Raw genomic sequence first — 25,203 nt, 5'->3', positions numbered from 1 at the left:
TTCTGAGTCTGAATGAGGGTGAGATCATGAGGGTTGTGTTCTGAAGCTTGCTCGAACGGAAGTTGCCACTGCAGATGGAGGTAACATTCACACACTTCTGTAAGTACTTTGCACTACACTGCGATACACATATTATTTTATATGTCGCCGTTGTACTTCAATTTCATGTTATGCACACTTGTGCTTAATTTTCATGCCGTCTGCTTCTCTAACGATGATTTCAATTATGCTTTTGAGGGTAGTATAGTGGCTAAAAGTAGCATCTTGTGGATTTTATTGTAGCCTTTCAGGCAGCAAATTAGGTGCGACACTCTTCAAGGACAACAGTTTCCATAACTCAAAAGACACTCACCTACAAGTTGCATCATGTAAAATGATCCACATATTGCAAATACAGCACAGTGTCCCATAAAAAGCATGACTGAAATTGGTTCTTAAACAGCTAAATTTGAGCACAGTGAGGGAGTTTTCTGTACCTTGCTCAGCAAAAGATGTTCGCAGTTTTCTTGGCTTGTGTTCCTGCTCACCGACCTTCTGAAGAAGGATGCTGTTTTTCTCATGGGGCTTTGAGCAAGTTACTGCCTCTTCAAGTCTTATCAATCTGCTTACGACATCTCCAATATTATTTTATTTTGACCCATCTGCTCCAGCAGAAGTTCTCACGGATGCCAGTGGCCATGGCATCGACACTGTCCTTGCACAACATCAGTGTGGTCAGGCCTGTGTAATAGCATACGCTGGCCGACTGCTCTCTTCACCAGAGCGCAATTATTTGATCACCACACACGATTGTCTTGCACTTGTTTGTGCGGTAATTAATTTTTGCCCATATCTGTTTGGTGGTCATTTTTAGTGGTCATATTCTGCTCTATGTTGACTCTCTTCACTGAAGGATCCCACTGGTCAGCTTGGTTGCTGGGCATTGCACTTGCAGGAGTGCATATGCGTTTTCGGTTGTCTACAAGACTAGGCGAATGCACCACGCACAATGCCAACTGTTGGTCTCGGTATCCAGTGTATCCCCCAGACATTAGAAATCATAACACCAAAGCGTGTTTTTTTTTCATATTGTACCTGCTTAACATTTAAAACAAATGGTGCTGTGACCCTACGTTATGCTCTATCATAGACCGTTTAAGCATGCGAAGTGCCAACGCAACACTACAAATATTCTTGCTTTGGGATGGAACTTTTTACTGCCACAGTGTTCGCTTCGACAGCCTTGTTCGCCGTTCCAGCCCAACTGCGTTCCACAGTTCTCAAGCAGCTTCATGACGATCTACCTCTGGTCATCTCGGTATCACACACACATATGACTACATGCGGTGTCATTTCTATTGGCCCTGTCTTTATCGCTCCGTCCAACGATATGTTGCCAGCTGCGAACTCTGTCAATGACGTAAGCGGCCAACAACACTTCATTTCGGCCTCCTCCAGCACGCAATGTAAAACTGCACCCATCACATACTACAATACCAGAGTAATATTCTGTTGAACCTATATATTTAAAAATGGAACAAATTAATATTGTAGAAAAGCACATACAAGGTACAAAAAGGCAGTTATACTTCACAAGCAATGTCATAGCTCATTATTGGATTTGTTAACTAAATCATCTTGATTAGTTGTGAAAATGTCATCGTGAATGCTGCATGCTTCTTTAAGCTTGATGCAGCTGTGTTGTTCGCTTAAAGTTGTCACTGGAACCATTTAAAAGCTGACCTGAAATGCTAGCACAGCAGGCAGCCCATAAGCACTTTATACCAATTAGTATGTTGTCTGGGTCATTACAGTTTTTATTTCTTGCAGGTGCCTTTGTGTATGGGTATCAGATTAGCACAATGGTTTTGCCACTGTTGTAAAAGGTTTATGCCCTTCTGGATGTGTTGTTATGCAGCACTACCTCAGTGGCTACCTGCTGCGCAAGTTCAAGAACAGCAGTGGATGGCAGAAGCTGTGGGTGGTGTTCAGTAACTTCTGCCTCTTCTTCTACAAGTCCTTCCAGGTTCGAGCCTGTCATATAGAATTTGACAACTGCATGTCACTTTCAAATGCGGGCAGTGGTTAGCCCAAACATTAACCTAAGTAAATTTTGCTGAAAATGCTATTTGCATTGACTCTTGTCATGTTGCCTAAGCAGGCACTAGGACATCTACACCCTTCCATCTTTTATTTGTTGTCATTAATCTAATGACTGCCAGTCCCAAGAGAACTTGGGCACCCACCCTCGCACAGCCCCTTCCACTCTCAAGTATACTCGTTTAGTGTTTTCAGTGCACTCCCTGTTTCTCCGGGAGCAAATTGTGCAAGAAATACCATTGCGTACCTATTGTTGCAGCTTGGGAAAATTCATGTAAACACACAAAAACCTTGCAAGTTTGCAGGTGGAGCAAATGTCTCGGTGCTCTGCCACTCTCTCACAGCTATGACAAACCAGTGTGGCTGGTTCATGCGCACTTTACAGGCAAAGACACTTATTAATACTTGATGAATTATGAATTGGAATAATCCAACAATGAAGAACCAGTTTCTGTGTAGCATGAAGTATCTGCCGAGCCAACAAGAGAAGAAAAAATGGCCAGGTTTGTGTATTAGAAGGGCAGTCCTGGCCATAACCAGTGTGGTATGTTTGTCTGTTCAGGCTATGACAGACAAAGGAATTTATGAACTGTTCACATATTCTGAAATTGGAGAAAATAGCTACGAAAAATTAGCTTCTGTATGGCGTAAAATCTTCACTGAATAAACACATGCAAAAAAAAAAAATACAGTAGGGTCTTTGTAGCAGCCAGTCCCCTACTGTAACTTAGGCACACTCAAGCAGCTCTTGATGGTCTTTTTTTCTTTTTCCCCACTATCTTCTTGCTGTCTTGACATCCATGTGTACAAGATGCTCCGTTGCTGTTGTGGCTGAGCTAGAAAAAAAAAAGTTGGCACAAGAATCAGGGAAAAGCTGCGGAAATAGTGCTTTCTGTTTTACAAGCTTACAAGAGGTGCGAGATGTACTTTCCATGTAAAAATACATATACTTAGAAGATACAAGTATGTTATAGAATTTTTTGCACGTGGCTCCTGCCACTATTTTGTAACAAGCCCACTATTTTGACACCATGGCAGCAAATGGCATGAAAGTAGATGGAAGTTTGGCATTTGTCCTGTGTGTATCTTGCTTCATCCCATATAAATTTAGCGCCACTAAATCATGTTTCACTGTACATGTAGACACTAGTCCAGCTTTCTTGTTTGATTAACAGGCCCTTATAAGTTCAATTCCAACATTTTACTTTAGCTACGAAGCTCAGGTCAGAAGTGGTTAAGAATGAAACTCTACGCTTGTGGCAGGAATCTGTGCCCCTGGCAAGCCTTCCACTGCTGGGCTACACAGTAGCACAGCCTGGTGACCAGATGGGCAAGCAGCACGTCTTCAAGCTGCAGTACCGCAGCCATGTTTACTTCTTCCGTGCTGAGAGCGAGTACGCATATCAGAGGTGAGTTCCATGTGCCTGATGTCGACAGTTTTCACTTCTAAAAAGATTTAAGACAAGTCCTCTAAATATCTTGATTGTAACTGTTATGGTGTAGACCAGTTGTTTTAATTGTTTTAAAGCTCTCTTATTTCTCAGTAATATGCGACATATTTTCTTTACATCTTTTTTATTAACTTTCCTGCCCTCATTCTCTATTTCCTTACCTTGTATTCCTTCCATGACAAAGAGACAGTTCAGGTGTCCACTGGATTGTGAGAAAGCTACGATGCCCATGACCTTTTGTCTGCACCCTTCTTTTGTCGTTCTGTGTGAACACAATAAATTCAGTAAACTCTTGGTGATACGAATTTCACAGGGTCATGTAAAATATTCGTAGCACCCAAAATTCATAAATCAAAACACACACAAAATCAAGAAAAAATTTATTTTTAGCAGAAAAATTCCAAACACTGTGGAACCCCATTGATATGTTTCTCGCTGCTGCATTTTCCTGGCTGCTACGTTGCATTTTCACGGTCCCACCCTAAATCCCATTGGGTTCCAAGTATCATGTTCCCCTTGATACGTCGCCAATCTGTAATAGTCCTACATCTTACATTGCATATGAATCTGGCGGTCATGTAAATTTAATGGTGCAGCCAGCTTGTACATTGCAGCAAGTGACCGGTGCGTTGCAACAAGTGACAGAAGTTTGCAGTAAGCGACCACTGTTTGCAATAAGCGACCAAAGTTGCACAAGCCAAGCACCGCCCATGTGCACAGATCAGTTGGCTAAGCACCCAAAGCAAAGTGTGCATCAGTTAAAGCCTACATATCTCGGTTAGGGTAAGCCTTGTGTTCATGGAAGGTGCATATTTACCTGAATAAGTTATCACAAATGCACTTCTGAATTTGTCTCCTATGGTGAACAAATATTGCCAGAGATGTGGCCTCAAAGTGGTCATCCTTGAAGGAACCCTGGGAGTCTGTGGGCCACACTGTTGGAAATGCTGGTGTTTACAACAAACTAAACTGCATCAAAAGTAAAGGGGGCATGAATGGAAAAAGTAATGATGCTAGTACATGCCACATATATTCTCTCCTAGTTATACATTTTGTTAGTTTGTTTGGACGTTATGTGCAAAATGCCTTGGCTCCAAATTTACTTGTGCAAATTATATCAAGTCCATTTAACTGCAAAACTAAACATTGGCAGCGAGTATGAATTGTATGAGTGCCCCAACTTCATGTTCATATTTTTGTCTTACTTTTACCTCCCATAGTGTTCTTTCAAATACATAGAAGTGAATGTGTGAAAGGCTGAGTTCTCAAGTTTGTTGACAATTTTCTAAATTTCCCTAAGCTTTAAGAAAAGTCTATATACTGCTAAATGCAGTACATACTGTTCCAGTTATTGTCCTGTGATCACTTGAGTAAACCGTGTGGCACCACCTCTGAAAAGTAAATTGGGAACCCATGTATGGAGTATTTCTTCTGTTTGCATCACCGACTTAAATAATGTATTATTTGGACTGTTGGAAGCATGTTTGTACAATGGTGCACTATCCTTTGCTACAAGTTCTTTCTGAAAGGCTCAATATTTTGATAATTACCTCTTTTACTTTATTGCCGCATTATGGGCACATCCGGAAATATACAATTTTGAAGAGCCTCTTGTGTTCATGAACATTATTGGCATCATCTCTAACCTTATATATAAAAAAAAACAATAGTAAAGGCATTCCACTATTTATGTTATTGCCAGTGTAGTGTCGACTTATGCAGTTGAAACTATATTTAAATTTTCTTGCAATATTAGGACACCTCCACATAAACTGTGTGTTATGTTTTCCCCATGTGGCATAATTTTTCCTTTCAGTTTTGATGAACCAGGCAGTCAATCAGTATCACAAGATGTGCATGACTCTTTGAAACCTGCAAAATAGAATGCAATGCACTAAACTTGAGCACCTAGCTTACTGCTTTCAGCTGCAGAATAAATGGAACTTAGTCATGATACTTCAATGAACAGAGTCATCTTCATGGTTGAAATTCTTTGTTCTCATTAAACCTGTATTAAAGGAGTCCTGAACCACCCCTCAGGCTTGGTGAAAAGACAGCCCAAGGATAGCATATGCTGCTGTGAAGTTTTGCAGTCATGTGCAGCTTGTGAAGCTCGCAAGCGGAGTGCGAAGTCACTTTTCTATCAGACGATCTGTTTTCAACAGAAGGCCGCTCCTCACCTTTTTATGGACATGTTATTTAGCAATATAGCAGATTCCCATACACAGCTGCTATTGGCCAACAGCTGACATCGATGAAGAAGGGTGTTTGGATCAGTGCGCTTCTTCCTACTGTTACTGTGTATATTTATTGATGCAGTTTAATAAACAGGCCGAAGTAAGCAAAAATCTGCTTTCAAGCCAACTATCGTCTGCTCACACTTGGCCGCGGCCTCCTGCATGGCATTTAAACTTTGGCCACCCTGCTTATCCGTGTCGTAGCCATTAGGTCTCGCTAATTTCAACTAGTTTTGAACGCTCAACTAGCCTTGAACCCCATGAAACCTAAGGCCAGACCAGAAGCACGCTTGCCAGTGCACGCTCACTCCTGACCGCTCTTGGTTAGACGCCTTAGCAGACTTATTTCTTAGTTCTTCTGTCCCCCCCCCTTCCGGAGCGTAGTCAGGAAGGCGAGGATATAGAAAATTTCCGGGGATCGGGGGAGGGAGGGATAATGTTTCAGCACCAGTACAGCTGCCTTGGAACCTTCCCCCCCCCCCAACCCCACTCTTCGCTTTTGTTCCTAGATCACTAATGTAGCAGGTATACAGGCTCTTTTATTTTCTGCACCAAATAATACAGGGTGCTGCACCGATGACTTGTGATAGGTGCATTTACACATCTGCTGTCAGACTGTAAGGCTTGGCAGCCAATACAGATAAAGTTTTAATTAGCGATTTTAGAGGCAATATTGCATTTGCAAGATTGAAGCCCGACAGTCATATGTTGCCCAACAACAACTTCACAAAAATCGTCGCAAGTGCTATGGCGTGCAGTATTTTGGCTGTTGCCAGCCCTGAACCCAAACGAAAATTAAGTAGCCTGTCAGTGACGCTGATCTCCCCACCCTGTCGGAAAACACCACCTGCTTCCTTGCTGCGCGGGTGTCAATGCTATGACAATCACGAGTTCTCTTCATTCTGATCCATAAAGCCTTTCTTTATTTGCTGCTATTGGCAAATGTGATCATCCGAGCTGCGGTACCGCCACAACATTGGAAGCGGAATAGAGCATGCTCCGCATCGATTCCTGGCGTCACATGCAAAAAATGACAAGGCCACCCTGAAGCCCGTGCCAGCGAAAGCTTGCACTACTGTTGGTCTACACTTGCAATGAAGAGGATAGAGAGATCGACGTCACTGGTGCACTATTTCATATTTCTTTTGGTACTGCCATACTGGGCCGTCCGCAGTTTCAAAGTACTGCAGGCTCTAGCACCCAAGACGATTTTGTTTAGAGAAGTTTTGTTGAGTTAATAATATGACTTTGGGTCCTCAATTTTCGAGTTGCAGTGTTTACTCTATAATTGTTAATTAAGCAGTTATTTAAGATATCCTTATTGATTATCTGCCATATTTTGCGCGATACCGAGTTCCTAGTGGCCACAAAGACACATAACCTGACAGAATACCGGGAGATATCCACACAATATCCACCGTTTTGTAAAATTCTGTGCAGCTGGAACAGGACACTGTATTTGTGGCATGAAGTCACACAACAACAACAACAATAGGAGGAGGAGGAGGAGGAGGAGGAAAAAGAGGGGAGGGGAAGGAAGAAGGTCAACCAGATGCAATTCCGGTTTGCTACTCTAGACAGGAGAAGGTGTTTAATGGAAGAAAAGAAAGGAGAGGGAGGGAAGAAAAAAGGTACTATCAGTATGAATATGTGCGGTTGTCCATAGCTTCATGCCTATAATCAGTCACTGAGGCCAGTCGATTTCATGAAATGTAGCAGTGCCCGCATTGCTTTGTGAGACTCCGATGCATGGGGCCATGGTCCGGGAATCTTACGTCTCTGAAAATGGTCTGCTATCTAATCGGTTTAACACCCTCTGAAAAACGTCGCATTCTATCTCATAGAGATTACAAAAACACAACACGTGCTCGATCGTCTCTTCACATTTGCACGAGTCGCAAATAAGTGTGTCGGTCATTCAAATAAGAAAGGAGTAGGCTTTTGTAAAAGCCACCCCTAACCAGAGGTGGCACAGTAAAGTTGCATCATGGTGGGAGAAGTTCGATGGAATCTACAGCTTCAATGTAGGATCCAGACGGTGGAGACGGCAGTTGGAGAAAATCGGGGTGTTCCACAAAGTTTCAGTCTTGGTTTGAGCAAGTAAACAACCCCTCGCATAGGAAGTGTCAGGGTTTCTTTATGGACTGACCAGGTAGCATGATCAGCAGGGTCATTTCCGACGATGCCACAGTGCCCAGGAAGCCGTTGGAGGATGATGTCATGTCTGTTTATCAGGGCTTGATGGAGAACCTCTCTGGTCTCAAACACCAGTTGTTCATGGGTCTTACGTCGTAAGGCTGACTGCAGACTCTGAAGGGCTGTCTTGAAGTCCCAAAAATAACCCACTTTCGAGATTTGGCTTGTGCGAGGTAATTAACAGTGGCTTATAGAGTGGCAAGTTCTGTTGCCGTATGGGACACTTGTATGGGACACTTTGAATGTAATTGTGACTTGTAAGGCCAAGAGGATGATAGCAGCACCTGTGGAGCTGGTGCCTGAGACAGATCCACCAGTGTAAATGTGCGTTCTTTGTTCATATGCCTTCTTCAGTAATGACAGTGTGAACTGACGTAAAGCCACTGTTGAATGACGAGTGTTTGGAATTCCTGGAATTGTGTGGCGCAGTTGTGGCTGTCGTAGACACAAGAGGTGTAACAGTTGTCTTGCTGCTGGGTAAAGCCAGACGGAAGGTAGCCTTGATGTGTCGCAACAAGTTTGGAAAATGTGGCTTGAGGTCGTTGTGCTGGCAAAGCAGCAATATAGTGACTGGGTAATGTGTGCTTTAAGGTTGTCAGTCATTATATATGTTAGAACCAAGTAGTCTGTAGCAATCATGATTGTTGCATGAGTTGAAGCTCATCATGGTAGTCCAAGACTTGTCCGTAGAGCCTGGCCTTGCAAACTTTCTAGGGTCTGAATGTTTGTTTTACATGTGTTTGCCAAAACCGGCAAGCTGTACAGTAAAAAGCCCAGAAACTGTGCTTTGTATAGCTGCAGCATGGACCGTACCAATGCGCCCCAGGTTTTTCCACACAGGAACCTCATGATATGTACAATCGAAGTTAGTCTCCGCTTCAGGTAGATGCAGTGGGGGCTCCATGAAAGGTCCCCGTCAATAATCGCACCTAACAAGCGGTGATGCTTCTGGTATTTGATACCCTGGCCATTGAGAGAAACAGGGTACGGTGCCATGGGTTTGCGCGTAAACGTGATTAAAGCAAATTTTTTGATGGACTCACTAAGGCCTTGTTTGCGGAGATACAAACAAGTTTGGGTGGCTGCCTGCTGAATTCTTGTGCGCACTTGAAGACGAGTCACCGTAGAAGACCAAAGCCAAATATTGTCAGCGTACATTGATAGGTGAATCGTCTTGGGTAATATTTCAGCAAGGTCAACCATAGTTAGGTTAAAGAGAATAGGGCTCAATACCCCGCCCTGTGGGACGCCACCGTGACAACAGCAAAATGACAAAGAGATTGTAAGTTATGACTAGGAGGCAGTGTTTTTATTCAACACGGCAAAACTGATACAAAACTGATACAAACGATACAAAACTGATAAATGAAACACTGTGTACATACTGACAACACATAAACCATGGTGGGACATCAGCACACTGCACATGAAACGTTTTGCTACCATTTATGCCCAGTCAAGCCAGCAGAAAAAGGGGGTCTTCAGACATATATGATGCCACCCCCCCTCCCCCTCATTACTGTGCCACTGCACTTAGGGAAGCCATTGAAGTGTTTTAATATGAGGCCTGTTCATGTAATATTTGTCTTGTGGCTTCATTCCTCTCCCTCAACCAACTTTGAGGCATTATTCTAACTGGGACTAGGTTGGGCTGTGACTAGATTGGGATGGCTGCGCTGGCTAACAGTCACTTTGTATCTGCTTCTAGGTGGATGCACATTATCAGCAGTGCAGCCGTCAAGAAAGCCTGAATTTGCAAGCAACTGAAGAACAGCATGTGTTAGCTGCTCTGGCATCATGGGAACAGCACAAGACATTAATGCAAACATACTATGATGTATACCTTAGTATGACTTATTGTTGGGCTAGTTGGTATATGCTACTTAAAGTGAATTAGACACACAGCATTAGTGGAAGAAAAACTGACGGTAGGACAGGGTGTCCTGTCCTACTGTCAGTTTTTCTTCCTCTGATCCTTTGTGTCTAATTCACTTCAAATATACTATGGTGTGTTGCCTGGACATAGTGTTTCTGGCCTGAGCTTCGAGATAGCGCTGAAGCCCGGACTACAAATGTAGCATGACTTGGTTTAGGACAGAAAAAGATGTTCCCTGACATCATTGCTATCCTTCCGGCTTTTTGCAGCAATATGTAGACGTGAAAAGAAAGCTAATGTTGCCATCACTGCTTCATCATTTTGGCATTGAGGCAGTAGGCCAGCTCCACTCTGAGACATTCTTGCATTTTCAACCACAATGGACAAGTTGGTATTTAAAGAATGATGGTTCAGTGCCTCTTGCTTTATGTGCATGCAGTAATATTTGGATCCCTGGTCAATCACTGGAAAGGTGCGTTCCAGTGTTTAGCTGATGGTCAATATGATGCTAATGCAAGGTGTTGTCACAATGTCTCTGAAGTGACAACACTGCAAGATACTGAAATATGGTGCTAGGCACTCTAAAAACTTCACCATTCATTTTACTGACATTCATTGTGTTTAGTGGCTGTCCTGCTTTGTTTATACTTTAGAGCTTGTTTCTTAGTGTTAGAAAAAGAAAATAGAAACTAAAATTGTGTGCATGCATGCATCTTGGTAAGACTGTGCGAGATTCAGAAACTGTTCCAACAAGCCTTACAAGCATTGGGGTGCTAAAGCACCTGCGAAATTTCGTTGGGCACATACCTGTGGGCTGTTGGCCAATCCATCATGAATACATTCCAGCCCACAGTGTGCAGCTGTTGTTCGTATGTAACTTTCTCATTCTCCTTAGCTTGGAACATTTAAGGAGGAGGGCTCTCGGAAAGCATTCCAGCAGAGGCACATAATTCCCAGGGCAATTTTTTTGTGGAAATGAGTAATTACATTGTCTTACAAATTCTTATAAACCCTGTTTGGACAGTTTTCCTTATTATGACTCGTGTTCGTTGCTGTCATTGTGGTTAAGAACATTCTTAATAGAAATTAAGGATGCTTTGCAGTAACATGCATGTGTTTTCACACTCATTGTTGTCACTTGTATATTGAAAACACGGATGCATCTTAGTTAGCTGAAAGCTGAGGCGAACATGTGATTTTAATATGTCTTATTTTTGCCTCATTCTTGGTTGCTGTTTGGGGGAATTAATTCTTTTGCCTTGCTGTTGAATCTGTACTCGCTGGCTTTCTCTGTTGTCTACGATTGTTTCTAATTTCCATGGCCCTTCTCTGTATATATAGCTTTCATTCCAAACAAAGCTCCTCTGACCATTGCTTTTTGATGTGCTGTTGTGCTCTATGCAAAGTTTCTTCTGCTGTAATGTCTATTCTGCATGTCAAACAGGCCTCTTATTCAGTACAATCAGTACATATTTTGTAAAAATGCAGTTAAGCCTTAACAAATTATTAGATATAAAGAAATAAATTTAAATTTTGGTTGATCATGTTTTTGTGAAATGACGTATTCTCCTGCTGTAATGACAAATTTTTGTTTGCACATGCCTTAAAATATATATTCTCGTAGCAAAAATGTCAAATACAGTCGCCAAACAATTTTTCAGATGTCTGATTTTTCCAACCTGTGCAATTATTCGGGTTTTCTTACAGCAGCACCACCAGAAATCGCTAGTTTGATTTCAGGCTCGCAATGATACAGCGCTGGTTAGGCCAGCCTAAGAAATGTGGCTGTGACGAATATTTCCCCATAGTTGGCAGAGTGGCTGGTGGCAAATTGCCATGGGAAGTTCATAATCAGTGTTTGTACTTGTAGACTTGGTGATCAAGCGTGAGATCACATGCCTAGGCTGGACTGGCAGCCATATTTAGGATCCATGTGCAGTCCCTCGCTCCTCGTCTGAAAAGTCTTTTGGGAGCAACTTGGCAATAGCAACGTAAAATAGCACTAATTGCACAATTGCATATTTGTGGTGGTCCAGAGCACATGTATCTAATTTATCATTGTTTCTGTGCCTTAGATCAGCATAGTAAACTGCTGGCAAACCATCAAAATCTACTGCAGATCCTTTGCTGGCTCATTGGCAGCACTCTGCTTGCATTTCTTACCTGTGGACCTGATCACGCCCTTCCCCCCTCCCCCCTTGCCCCTTGGATACCTGTGCATATGCTTGTTATGATCATCGGTTATAAGAAGGCATTTTCTTGCCTGATGTGGCTTTGTTATAACGAGGTTTGACAGTGTGACAATCCTAAAGGCTGATGATGGCTTAAAAATCATGCTTTAAATGTCACTTAATGCAGACACCTGTAAAAATATTCAGCTCTAGAAGATGAGCACATTTCACTGATTGTGTGAAATGATTAAAATAGAATGAGTTGCTGTTACTGTGCAGTTCATAGTTAAAAATGCCCATCTGCCAGCAGCATCAACCAGTGTCACCACATCTGGTTGTATTATTGGTCATATCCTAATTTTTAATTTTTTTTGTCGCTTTAGTGGACAGATTCAGGCAAAAGCCAAGGACATAAGCATGAACCTACCAACTGAACACATGCTATCACATTTAAACAGTTTTGCAGCCATGTGTTCCTTGAGCATTGTCTTAGAACTGCCAATTGATAACATTGACAACCTTCACTGCACGAAAACTGTTGCGGAACCCCCCTTAACAGCTTTGCTGTAAAAGCAACATCACAGAGGCAAGTGCCTATTTTAGTGTTGCTACCAATGTGTCACAAACTGTTTCCAGCAGGTGCACGGCATTTCCATAGTTGTTTTGGCTAAATGTCCTGCTTTGCACAGGAACAAGTTTGAAACAAGACAAAGCACACCCTACACAGGTCACGTCCCATTCCAAAGTTGTTCCTGTGCAAAGCAGCATGTTTGTACAAAACAGTGTACAGTTAAACCTCAATATAACGGAGTATTTAGCTTTTCATAACCTGTTGTCCATAAACCATGTATTTAGAACCTCAATATAACAAAGTATGTTTGTATGCGATTTCAACATAACGAAATTTCGTTTCAGCTGAAAAGGAATGCCGATACAATAAATGGAAACTTCCGCGGACGCCGATGGTCAAATGATTGAATTACAAGCGTCTGCTTGAAAACGTACCAGTCAAATCGCGTGTGGCGGGGCCAAAATGATCCCCGCAGTAGAGCCGCATCATGTTCTGTAAAAGTGCAAGTGCTGTAAGATCCTATCGCAGCCCGTGCACTTCGTGCTTTAAGTGCGAGTGAAAGTTTGCGAGAGTGAGACAAGGAAGATGGTGGCTTCACGAGTGCCGCCTTCCCACGCATAACACGATCAAGAGCGTGCGGGGGGTGGGGTAAGTTGGCGCTTCTCAACTTTTGGCGCGTGTCTCGGCCGTGGCTGTGCATGGTTGTAAGCGCGGCTGAGTGCATAAGGCTGTCGCGCACCCTGCTTTAGAAGTAATCTGCCGCATGTGCAAAGAGTGGGCGTGCCGAGACGGCGTGGCATCATGCTGGCTATCTTCCCGCGTATTTAGTATTGGAGGTTGCGTAATCTCGAGTTTCGGTGACTCGATGGAGCGAGAGGCAGACGAAGCATTCGCTCCCCACTGCTGATGCTATCAGACGCAGAGGTGGAATGCATGCGAAAGCGTGGCTGGCTTCAACCGCTTACTTCATACCACTGATGTGAAGATATTGTCGACGTGGCATGAAACCGTATTATTCGTCGCCGACTACCAAATTCATGAAAATAAGTTGTTTTCCCATTCAAATTTGCTTTTTCCAATTGTCCGATAATTTGGAAAATTCTGCAGCCCCTTGTAAGAAAAATCGATTGGCGACTGTACTTATTTGCATAAAGGGTCGAATTTCAATACAACGAAATTTCGATATGACAAAGCAAATTGCCAATTTTACCTAATTCGTCATATAGAGGTTTGACTGTATAACCAATTGGCCCTGATTGCAAGTCCTACTTGCACTATTTTCATAGTTTTAAGCATCTTGTTGCAATAAGAACAAAACAACCTAAGTCTTCAAATTAATGCAGCTGCCAAGCGAGCTGGCTTTAATAGAAAGAATGACATGTGCCTTCTGCCCATGTACCTTTGTGCTAGCAACATTGTTTTAATTATGCAAAAATCAAAGATGTCTATGTATTTTAGGCTGTTAGCTGAATGTTGATTCTAAGTGACTGCTAGACTCGCCATGGTGGTGTAGTGGCTTTGGTATTGTGCTGCTAAGCCCGAGAGCACAGGATCAAATTCCGGCCATGGCAGCCTCATTTCGATGGGGGGGAAATGCAACAACACCCATGTACCATGCATTGGGTGTACATTAAAAGAAACACGGATGGTCAGAATTAATCTGGAGTCCCCCATTATGACTTGCCTCATACTCATATTGTGGTGTTAGTGTTTAAAACCACGGAATTTAGTTTTAGTTTAAGTGACTGCTAACAAAAATTCTCAGTCCGAAGGTAGCTTTGGTGACAACAGCTGCCTTTTTGACAAATTGTAGACAAGATGAGGCAAGCAAATGAGCGCCTCATGTCGTGAAGTGCCCTTGGCAAACGCAATATCTGCACAATTCTGCATGTCTAATATAGAAGGGAGAGCTGTGGAGCTTACTTTTCATCACAAACTTTGCTGTCCTCTTCAACAATGACACTTGTTGTGGCTTAACACCCAGAGGAACATTGTGGGTTGGGAGGGAGAGAGCTAATCTAATTTTGACCTCTTGTGGTACCTAACTCTAAGCACATGCTTGCATTCTTGCATTGTTGGAATGTAGCTGCAAGGGTCAGGATTTGATGCCACAACCTCAAGCTTAGCCGCAGCGTGTGAGGCCCTTTTCTAGTGATGCAACTTAGTAGTGCAAAAACAAAGGACAAGACAGAAGGGAAACAACATACACATGCGCTAAAGTATCTTCTGGTGCTGCCCCAGATATTGAGATGAGTTTTATATGAGAGAGATATGCATGCCAAGTTGACTGGCCATGATGGACTTGGGAGAAAGCCAAGCTGCAGCCCTGCGACATACTGTGTGCAATGACTGGGAGAATGGAGCAAAGAAATGTATAAATGATACACTTTCTGTAGGTCTTTGTTGCTCTGTGCTTAGACTTAGTGGTGGGAAAATAAAAATGGAGTTGCATACCTTCCATGCATGAACCAGTCCTGTCTTTATGTTCTGCCCCCTGTGTGATCGTGTTTTTGATGCTAAAGTCGTTATTATTTGACCTGAACATGAGTTCACTGGTGCCAGGCTGCATAACTTTGTTATTGAAACTTGAATGCACCTTCACTGCTTTGAGGTTAGGGTTGCCACCTGGACAATTTTTCTCTGGCACAGCCTGTTTTTCCCTCATAATGCCAGCTGCCAGTTCGACCCTCACATTGTTAAGCCTGAGGGCACGGGATCAAATCCCAGCCACGGCAGCCACATCTTGATGGGGGTGAAATGGAAAAAAACACCTGTGTACCATGCATTGGGTGCACATTAAAGAACCCTAGGTGGTCAAAATTAATCCGGAGTCCTTCACTACGGCGTGCCTCATTGTCAAATTGTGGTTTTGGCTCATAGAACCCCCGAACATAACTTAAATTTTTAGCCCACACATTGTTATGCCATTTGCCAGTTTTACGGTTCTCTCTAAACTGGCAAAAAACTTCCATCACAAGTGCTCTGTTGTGCATTCATACATAGCAAACAACTGAATCATTCCGAGCTGCTTTATTCATAACTTCTTTAAACTGTTCGCTGGTGTGAAACTGTCGCATTATTTTAAATTGTCACTTTTGCTTCCGAGCTTTCTTTTGAGAGTCCAAGTGTGATTCCTGCTTTTCTCTTATGCGTTTTTCTTGGTGGCCACCCTCTGCTGATGCTTGGCCTCATGAGCAGAATGGATGCACATTGTTCGTTCTTCTGCACCCACACAATCCTGGGTTATGAAAACCATGCTCAGCGAGCTACTCATTTTACCCGTTGGTATTCTCAAGTTTTAACTGCATACCAAATTTTATGTAAAGCCTGTCAATAAACACCATTTGGGTAAGATTTCTACTAGGCATATCACCTGTTTTGTTTTTGTTTTGTTTGAATTTTTGCAAAGAGTACTTAAAAAACATGTACACCCCACCCCCTTCCTGGTGCTATCTTCTTTTTCTTGGCCGAGGTGGCAATCATAAATTTGAGAAATGCCATTACTGTGTTACCTCATATATGTACACTTTACAGCCAAGTTGCTTTTTCACCTGTGCGATACATTTCCATTTAACATTCTCATAATTAGATATGCCCATAATAATGCGTGAGAATTTAATTTACATTATGTTGTTCTAGATGTAGTGTTTTCATTGCACATTAATTGGCAGATATTCAGGATAATGTGGTCCCCATTGCTGATTTCCATGGGAGCTGTGTTGGCATTGTGTGTCCAGCGATGTTCAGTTTGTTTCCATCTGCATGCTGCCCCAATACTTATGTATAAAAAGAAATTATGTTGGCAGCTAGAGTTATCGTTCAAGGCTCTGTCATGGCATTTGATTTCTGCTCCCTTGTGTGGCTGTTTAATGTTACATATTAAAGCTGTCGATGTTTGTTGACAATAAAAAAGTTTTGGCTGTGTTTTGCCTACCTGCCAATCTCCTTGATTGTACAGTGTATGGATTCTTGAGAATTTGTATTCTAAAGAAATTATCATATGAGCAGCATTCTCGCACAACACATCATTTTCGGGAAGCATAGTATTGAGTAAAAGAATGGAAATGTCGGTAAGTTGGTATTTGTTCATACTGTACTGCAAACGAATCCACATAGGTTGCGTAGTGATTTTCCCTGTAATTTCTCATAGTCCAGGTTTAGTGTACACTTTTTTGCATGAAGGGTTGTGGAGGAAGGGTGGGTGAGTGCATGCGGTCGGGTTCGGGGGTCGTGGCCTCCGAGGCTGGCATCAAGTGAGGGTTGCTTTCTAGCCTACGCTGCTGGTGCGTCTCGTTTTGCGTAGCTGGCCTACGCTACCGGGCGTCACAGAGGCTAAGTAGGTCCACGCCATCGTCCGAGCTTGCTTGACAAGGGTTGCTTCTTCAGTGACGAGTAAGAGGTCGAGAGGTTGGATGAATGGAACGGGGCGTTTATTTACATATAGGAGATGCAAACTTATTTACAAAACAAGGGATACTCATACTGACTGGAGCACGGAGCACAGTACATCGTTCTTGTATAATGAGCTAAGATTAGAGCAGACATCTTTTGGAGTGCATGTCGGGACACATCAGCACACACACTCTGCATCAAAGGTGTCTGCCTTTAAAATAGTTCATTTCTCTAGGTGACTAGACTAGGGTGTCTGATGACTGTGTCTCAGCCAATCCCAGTCGTGGAACCGTCCTCAAAATCCCTCCCATGACGTCGCACCATTCCGCTGTACTCCGCCTCCAATGTTGTGTGATCGCCCCCACATACAAGGCAACCACGTGGCAATTTGGGAATTTGATGTTGACGCAGTTCCCATGGTAGTCCTTGACGTTGGCCGCTTTCGTCAATTGGTGGCTTCTCTCTGATGGTCCGCTTGCCAGGGTCAGGAGACTTCTCCTTGCGATCGTTACTGCTTCCATGGAGGTGGCAGTTGATGTTGCCTTGAAGTGAGCTCCTTTGTTTGCACGTCGAAGTCCATGTCGGGCCTCGTAGCCATCTGGGTGATGCTGGTAGGAAGTACTGTTAGTTTCACCAAGTCAAAGCGATTCATCTCAGGAAAGTAGGAGAGCTTTGAAGGTCACTGCCCCTGCTGGCCAATCGTATCGATGCCTGCTTTTCAGATTTCAGGTCCATTAAAGAATTCTTTGCAGAAGGTAGCATGAATCAAACCCATTAAGTACTTCTCAGGAACTTGTATTCATAGTGCAATTGAACAACAGATTTTACCAAACATCTTTTAATTTAATTTAATTTATTTACTCTCAGGGCTGTTTGGCATTACAGAGAGGAGTGGACGATAGACAAGACTAGATGTGTAGTGGGCAGATTAATGAAAAGGATCATATAGAACAGACTTGAAGGCTTTGGGTACTGCGATGGTCACGACAGAGGCGGGAAGCTGGTTCCAGTCCGCACTAGTCTTCGGAACAAATGAATCAAAATAAGGATTAGTCCTGCAGCTTGGCATGCCAACTTTGAACTGGTGGTCCATGCAGGATGCAAAGTGGCAGTGATTGCTTTAGAGTTTCATTGGAAAGATATATTTTGTGAAAGGGGCATGAATGAGAAATATGATGGTGTAAGGAAAGGTAAGGAAGATCTAATGTTTTCATAAGTGTTACACTGGCTGAATGAGAATAATTGGAAAGTACAAAACACGATTTTGGATGGGTTCGAGGACTTGTAACGACAATATTAAAGCAGTTAAAGGAATGGCACTCCTCACGTGCACGTAGAGATATATACTGATTTGCTCTGTTCATTGAAGGAGCGAAGTGTGCTACAATATGCACCACTAAATTTTAATGGGATGAAAAAATTGCGAGACTGTCCAAAAATAAAATTTCCTTGCCCAAGTCAAGTTAACAGATTTACAGGTTGACCCGAAACGGGGCATGTTAAGCAGAAGTTATAAAACCCCTTTCGTTAATTCGTTCGAGAACTGGTGGGCCTCTGTGCAATTCGTCTGCAACTCGCCAGCAGCAGAATCATTTGGAACAGTCCTCACTAGCATTGGGCATGCCCTCGAGAATTCAAAATGCTGTTATGCATTACATTCAAACAGAAGCAACTATTCGATCATATCTAACGGTGGATTCAGGAATTGCATACGATCTGAATAGCAAATGGCATTAGATGAGACTTGTATGTTTCTACATCATTTCACATGCTGGCACATTGAAGATTGCCAGACCAGCCATGGAGATTATATTGGTCTTCCCAGTCGCCCCGCCCCGATTCAGTCCGAGTATATGTAGGCAATATCCTTTTTCTTAAAATTGTTGTCCATATTAGCATCCAATCAGTGCCATGATTCCTTCTCTCAGAAAGCCCGTTGGTACATTTGGGCTCGGTTCCATCTAGAGTATACTAGATTGGTGCACATTCTAGTTCCATCTATGATAAGGCTCCAGCCACAGGCCGTCGGACAAAGCTGCCATGCGCACTCCCATGGTGATACCGCGTTTGTTACTGCGAACACGCTTATTCCAATCGAAAGTTATCACTTTTTAAATTAGTGCATTTAGAGTATCTGATAATTTTTCGGTTGGCGCAGGTCAGGGGTAATTGGAGATCGCAGGGAGAGGCCTTTGTCCTGCAGTGAACGTAAATATATGTCACGAATTTCATTTACCGAGAAGTTTAGTCGTTTGTTTCTCTTTGTGTCATGCACTTAACCTGGTCTCTTTCACTATAAAAATGTTACGGGGTTAAAAACAGTCAGACGTATATTTACAGGATATTTACAATAATTGTAGCGGCTGACAAGATGGTAGTCAGCGCGCGAAGTCCAGAGCGTCGTCTACCGACCAAGCTGACATCTTCGTCAGCGTGTCACATGGCCCCCGGTGGCGAAAGCACCGGCTCGGTGCTGGTTTGAGGCGGGCGAGTGATACAACTTGAGACGCACGACATGGACCACGTCGGAGCGATGCTGAGCCACGGTTAGATCAAGAGGGGCGATTTCGTACGTGACGTCAGTTACTTTACGCAAGACACGGTAAGGGCCAGAGTAGCGTGAAAGTAACTTCTCCGAGAGGCCAATGCGTCATGGACGTCACGATGGCGGGCGACATATAAGCGCCGCTGATTGTCCTGCGACTCCAAAAGTCGACGTCGGGCAATATGGCGTGCTTCTTGAGCTTTGAGTATGGCTTCACGGGTGTACTCGGACGTGGAATTCAGGCTAGCAGGCAGAATGGTGTCGAAAGGTAGCGAGGGTCGCGGCCAAACAAGAGGAAGAATGGAGAGAAGCCGGCGGTATCATGGCGAGACGAATTATAGGCGAAAGTAACGAACGGCAGCGCAACGTCCCAGTCGCGATGGTCAGCGGAGACATACATGGACAGCATGTCAGTAAGGGTGCGGTTAAGGCGCTCGGTTAGACCGTTCATTTGTGGATGGTAAGCAGTAGCAAGTTTGCATTTAGTCGCGCACGAGTGCAGAATGTCGTTGACAACTTTAGAAAGTAGCGGCCGCGGTCGGTGAGGAGCTGTCGAGGGGCGCCGTGGTGAAGGATGACGTTCTCTAGGAGGAAGTCGGCGACATCGGTTGCACAGCTTGTCGGAAGAGCCCGTGTGATTGCATATCGGGTGGCGTAGTCTGTTGCTACAGCAATCCACTTGTTTCCCAAATCAGACATAGGAAAAGAGCCTACAAGATCAACACCTACACGGAAGAATGGTTCTGATGGTACGTTAAGTGGTTGAAGGTGACGGGCAAACAATATTGTTTTCTTCAATTATTGTCCGTACTCTAATATTCCACCAACAAGAAGCGGACGTGAAACATTACGTAGCTTCATGTTGCAGATCAGTGGCTGCTGTGGGAAAATTATGTGTTACTTTTAGACAGCAGTTCACCGAGCTAAAATTACAATTGGTAACAGCTGGCAAGAGCCATGGGCGTACCAAAGCAAATAACAACATTCAAGAAAATGTACTGTGCAAGTTCTCCACAACAAAAACGGCGCATCCACGCAAAGCACTCTCACTTGCTATCAGACAATGTACTTCATAATGACGGCAAAATTTAAAACGTTCAGTTGTATAATCCATGCCTCAAATATATATGTTTGGCAGAATAGCGTAAGCATAGATTTGCAGTTGAAATAAAGCACTATTTTAAGAGTGCACAATGCGCAATTGGCCTCGGCACTCGCAGCGGAAGTACATTGAATATGCTGCAAAGTGCGTCTGCGCCCCAATCCAGTTCGCTCGCAGCAAGCTCGCACAATTTTTCCACACGCGGAGGGGGAGAGCGCCGTCCAGCCCACTCGACCTCATTCTAGAACATTCTAGTACGGTGTCCCTTGATGCCCTAGTGTGTATGGATGTTGCCCCTCATGACAAACATCTCGCAATTGCCATTTGTGATAGCCACAGCTGCATTGCAATGGCAAAAAACTTGCACACTCCAACATGCATACATTCCAAAATCTTCTTGCTTGTTGTCGTTCACACAGAAAAGTGTTAGGGACATGTGAACTTGTCAATCACAAAAAAAAAATAATAATGATAATGATAACAAAAAATATGGCAGATCCGATGCATTTGGATCCTTCTTAAGCAATGCTTTTTTTAGTTTTAATCCCTTTGCAAAGAGATGCATGATGAATTCAATATATTTTATTTTCAACTTATGTGATTATTTATGCCCTTTGTGCTTAAATACAGAAGATCATATGGTGTCATGGTATGCAACGTGGATGCAGCAATGTGATGTAAGCTAATGCAATGCACTAAGGTATAAATCTGAGCTGGTTGATAAGGTGACTTCCTTGAAGGGAACGGTGCAAAAGACTGTACAAGCAAGTGGCAAACACCAACAAAGCATTTTTGTGCTTGTGTGCACCACTTGCTTGTCCCGTCTGATGCCAATGCAATGTTTTGCAAGTGGAGAACTGTCAGAAAAGAATTGTGAGCAATGGTTCATGTACAGAGAAGTATTAAACATGGCAATGCATGTTTAACACTTCAACACATCTGACAAAACCCACCATTGATCATTGACTCCCACCACATGATCAACACAACCATGGAGGCCTCCCATTGAGTCTAATTAGCATTGTCCTTTGTAAATATTCTTTTTTTCTCATGAATGTTTTTCATGCTTTCCCTTTCAGTGCCACAGCTGTGGCGAACCAATCCCACTATGTCTACTCAGCTAGACACCGATGCTAAACCCAGAGAGCTAGCTCTACATGCTACACGTAAGAGACTTCCACACGATAGCATCATCAGGATTGCACTGCCTGCAGGATCAACCCACATTAATACCCTTGTGAATACAAGATATCTCTGGGATGGGCGTAGTTCTGATCACTATCTTCAATATCAGCCTAGTTTACTAGGCTGATCTGGGATTGGTCTTTTTGGCAAGATACCTAACAGCAAACGGAGGAAACCAGGATGAGGGAAAAGGGGAACTAGGCCAAGAAAGCTTCACTTTTAAAACTTGTGATCAAGAGGTGTTGGTGACAGATTGAGATCCCACAATGCCAATGCTCAGTTCTTCATTGGGAGCTGTGGCCCACTAACTACTTATGTGGCCTTCAGGCTTCTGGTAACGAGCAATAGTGTTTTGGCAGAGAACAGAGCATTGCACATACTTGACATGATCAGTCCGAATCCCAAGTTCACACAAGCTAGACTGAGATGTGCTTCAGTGTCTAAAAGAAGCCTGCATGGCCTCCAATGAGGTGGTCATGTGGCATTTTCAGCACAAGGTGCCGAGGCTGATTTTGGAATAGTGGTGCCATACTGTTGCTTCTGCACTGAACCAGTAGTCCACTGGCTTCTAGTTCTGTCATCTCAGACAATACACTGATATGATGTTTATAAACGTCGGTGCTTGGGGGATCTGTCTCTTGTGCAACCACTTTCAGTGTTGACAACAGTGCATTGCGATTTTTTGAAATTGGTAAGCTGACCTGCGTCACTCAAGAGAGCAGCATTCACCACCGAGGCAGTTTTAAAGCTGATCAGTGGCTCAAGCTCTGATGCAGCTATGGGAAATACTTTTAAGCATGCTGTCACTTTACAATGAAGAAGGGTTCTGTTGAAAGCATCTGCTGAACATTTGCAAGTTCCCTTCGACATTTAATTTTACAGTTGAATCTTTGAAGCTAAAGAACCCACTACTTGACTCTGGGTGAAGCTCATTCTATGCCAAATCCTGGACCGTGATGTGTGTGGTTGCAGTGAATTTCAATCTTTGAATTCAAAGTAGGACAAACTTGTCCGCTGCCAGGCACTCCCACTCATTGACTGCATGATGCTGCTCTGACCAAGTCGGCACCCTTCCGATGTAAGAGACAGGCCTGCTTCCAGGAACATAACTGCAATGCCAACACTGCTGGCGTCCATCTCACTCATAAAGAGCTTGTTCAAATCTCCAAGTATGATAACTACATCTTGGGTCAAGGACTGCGTAAGCACCGTGAATGCTTGGTCTTGCTGCTGCTTCAGCAGTCTTTACAATTGTCATGTCTCTAAACACTGAGGGCAATGATGAGATGCCACATGGTAGGTGACAGAAACAGCATTGACCAAAAGGCATGAAAAGGAAGTTGTCAGGTTTTGAAACTAGAGATTTTGCCAGCATCTAGATATGGGACTGTCGTGGCAAGTACCCCGCAAGCCGAGTACCTTGAATATGGGCAGCATGTGGTATCCATGGAATACAACTTTAATAAGCAAGTAGGCGACATTGACATAGGTAAATCGGTGCATCACAGGTAAAGCACTGCAGAAATGAAACGCGCACGGCACCCTCTGCATCTTGTTTCTGCACTCGTCCCTTTGCTATAATGCACTGTGATTTAGTTGTATTTACGCAAGACCAACTAACCTGAATTTCTGTTTTAGTGATACTGACCCACAGTTGGCAAGAGCCTGAAGATTTTTTTTAACCGCTGCAATATCTGCACCAAGATATTGATTTGCAGTGAATGAGTCCCTCAGCTTCCAGCTTGTCCAATTTTCTATGGACACCACCTTGCAATAGGAATTTGTCTGGGAGTGCCAGGTTAGAATGGCACTGCATCAAGCTTGAGTCTGATCCTGCATGCATCTTTTAGTGTGTTAAGCCTGTTGCATCTATTCTCATCAACCTCGATTTTGTACATGTTGCATAATTGGTGGACCGAAACAAAATTTCCAGAAGCTCAAGTTTCCTGAAACTTTAAATCAGTTTTTGCCAATTGTTAGGCAAGGAAAAGAAGCTGGCGCAGTAGCTTATAAATTATGGCCTGTTCTATTTATTGCTAATTTTATTGCTAAATTTATTGCTAATTATGTGCTGCACCAGGAATTACTGTTGCGCTTTCTTGTTCAGATTTCAAGTACTTATTGTTCAAACATTTTTAAAGATGAATAAATCGCCTACAAGATAGGAAACCATTTTTATTTCCTAGCGTGTGTTAGGTTTTGGAGTTCAATGACCATGATTTTATACACCTCAGGCAACATTTGTACAGCACCTGCTTGGTTTCTCGAAGTACACGTCTGAGATACCACCTATTGGCACTATGCGAGAAGACCCAGAAATAATCATTCCGATCTCTCTGGGGATTCAGCAGATAACTAGCAGATCACTCAACCTGTAGCCCTGAGAAAAAGTCTACATGAGGTACAATTGTATACTGTATAAACCACTGACCTGAATTCACCCATAACAGGTGCAAGGTGCTGCACATCTGGACGTGTTTGTCCACTGCACCAAATACAAGATACATTGGAGTCTTTTGCCAAGCCCCAACTACTTCAGAGCATTTCTCCAGTAGAGGAACCACAAGTGCCCAGCATTGCTCAGGAGCAACACCTCATTGTCTTCCTAAATAAACATTTTTTCTCAAACTGGATTTTATATGTCCTCTATGCTCTAAAGCAATCGCAGCGTTTTTATTTATGTATCTTAATGGCACATTCAACTGGTTTCTATAGTGCTCTAACTCTATTTGCAGCGATGCAGAGCTTTGTTGAGATTGGAACCAGAAAATGCCTGGCCCAGCCAAACATTATGCCGCTTTCAGAGCAATCCGACTAGCCACATGATTGGAATATTGTCGGATCTCGGTCACGCTCCCAGCTCAAGGTGAGAGTGCCTTCGAGCACTCCAAGCCAAGTGTGGCTCTATGAATGATCCGCACAAATCTGTTCAGGGTGCTCAATTTTGGCCAGCCGAATCTAAACGGCACTGAGAGAGCATTCGAAAGCAGCCAGTTGAATGTTCCATTAGTGAAGTTTTGGACATCCAAGTGTTAAAGGTGTCCACTGTCAGGTTCATGTTTTCATACAGACACCGAGACTATCAGGTGAAACTGACATGCCAGGGCAGCTATAATGTAAATCTTCTTTTTCTCGATTATCCGCCATTCAAGGCAAGCCAGTGTCAGTGATCCATGTGGCACTCTGCCCATGATATCACTAACAAAAGACAAAGAGAAAATAGAATAGAATCATTACATTATCCCGGCCTAAGCTGCATCCAACACAAGTTTGCGTGTTCAAGCAATAAGTTTTTATGAGGGGTTGCGAACTTTGCGTTTGTTTGTGAAATTTGCAAAAACTCATGATATGGTCATGTAAGACATATCTTTTCTTTTCAGTGGCTTTTTGGAGACAAC

General features: G+C 43.3%; 1 protein-coding gene and 3 long non-coding RNA genes across 5 annotated transcripts in view; 2 read left to right on the top strand and 2 right to left on the bottom strand.

The window, feature by feature from the left end:
- The window catches only part of LOC126542836 (FERM, ARHGEF and pleckstrin domain-containing protein 2-like), a 235,961-nt gene extending 219,435 nt beyond the window's left edge, over positions 1–16,526 (top strand). For both annotated transcript variants that reach the window (XM_050189952.3, XM_050189951.3), the window contains 3 exons: positions 1,898–2,005; positions 3,343–3,488; positions 9,672–16,526. In XM_050189952.3, coding sequence (XP_050045909.2) covers positions 1,898–2,005; positions 3,343–3,488; positions 9,672–9,714 — 297 coding nt within the window. In that variant the 3' untranslated portion in view covers positions 9,715–16,526. The remainder of the gene's footprint in view (positions 1–1,897; positions 2,006–3,342; positions 3,489–9,671) is intronic.
- On the bottom strand, positions 2,688–3,930 carry LOC140216073 (uncharacterized). Its single transcript, XR_011892711.1, has 2 exons — positions 3,692–3,930; positions 2,688–2,915 (listed from the first exon to the last, which is right to left on the bottom strand). It is a non-coding gene; the product is annotated as an uncharacterized lncRNA (long non-coding RNA).
- A 468-nt stretch (positions 16,527–16,994) lies between the features above and the next one.
- On the bottom strand, positions 16,995–19,401 carry LOC129387845 (uncharacterized). The gene is made up of 2 exons (XR_008614996.1): positions 19,312–19,401; positions 16,995–17,581 (listed from the first exon to the last, which is right to left on the bottom strand). It is a non-coding gene; the product is annotated as an uncharacterized lncRNA (long non-coding RNA).
- Positions 19,402–19,413: 12 nt separating this feature from the next.
- LOC129387843 (uncharacterized) lies at positions 19,414–24,433 on the top strand. The gene is made up of 3 exons (XR_008614995.2): positions 19,414–20,267; positions 21,700–21,786; positions 24,256–24,433. It is a non-coding gene; the product is annotated as an uncharacterized lncRNA (long non-coding RNA).
- Positions 24,434–25,203: the final 770 nt, after the last annotated feature.

The sequence above is a fragment of the Dermacentor andersoni genome, chromosome 2 (assembly GCF_023375885.2).
Source record: "Dermacentor andersoni chromosome 2, qqDerAnde1_hic_scaffold, whole genome shotgun sequence".
Classification (NCBI taxonomy): Eukaryota; Metazoa; Arthropoda; class Arachnida; order Ixodida; family Ixodidae; genus Dermacentor; species Dermacentor andersoni.
The sequence above is the reverse complement of the archived record's forward strand: the minus strand, read 5'-3'. Positions and strand labels throughout refer to the sequence as shown.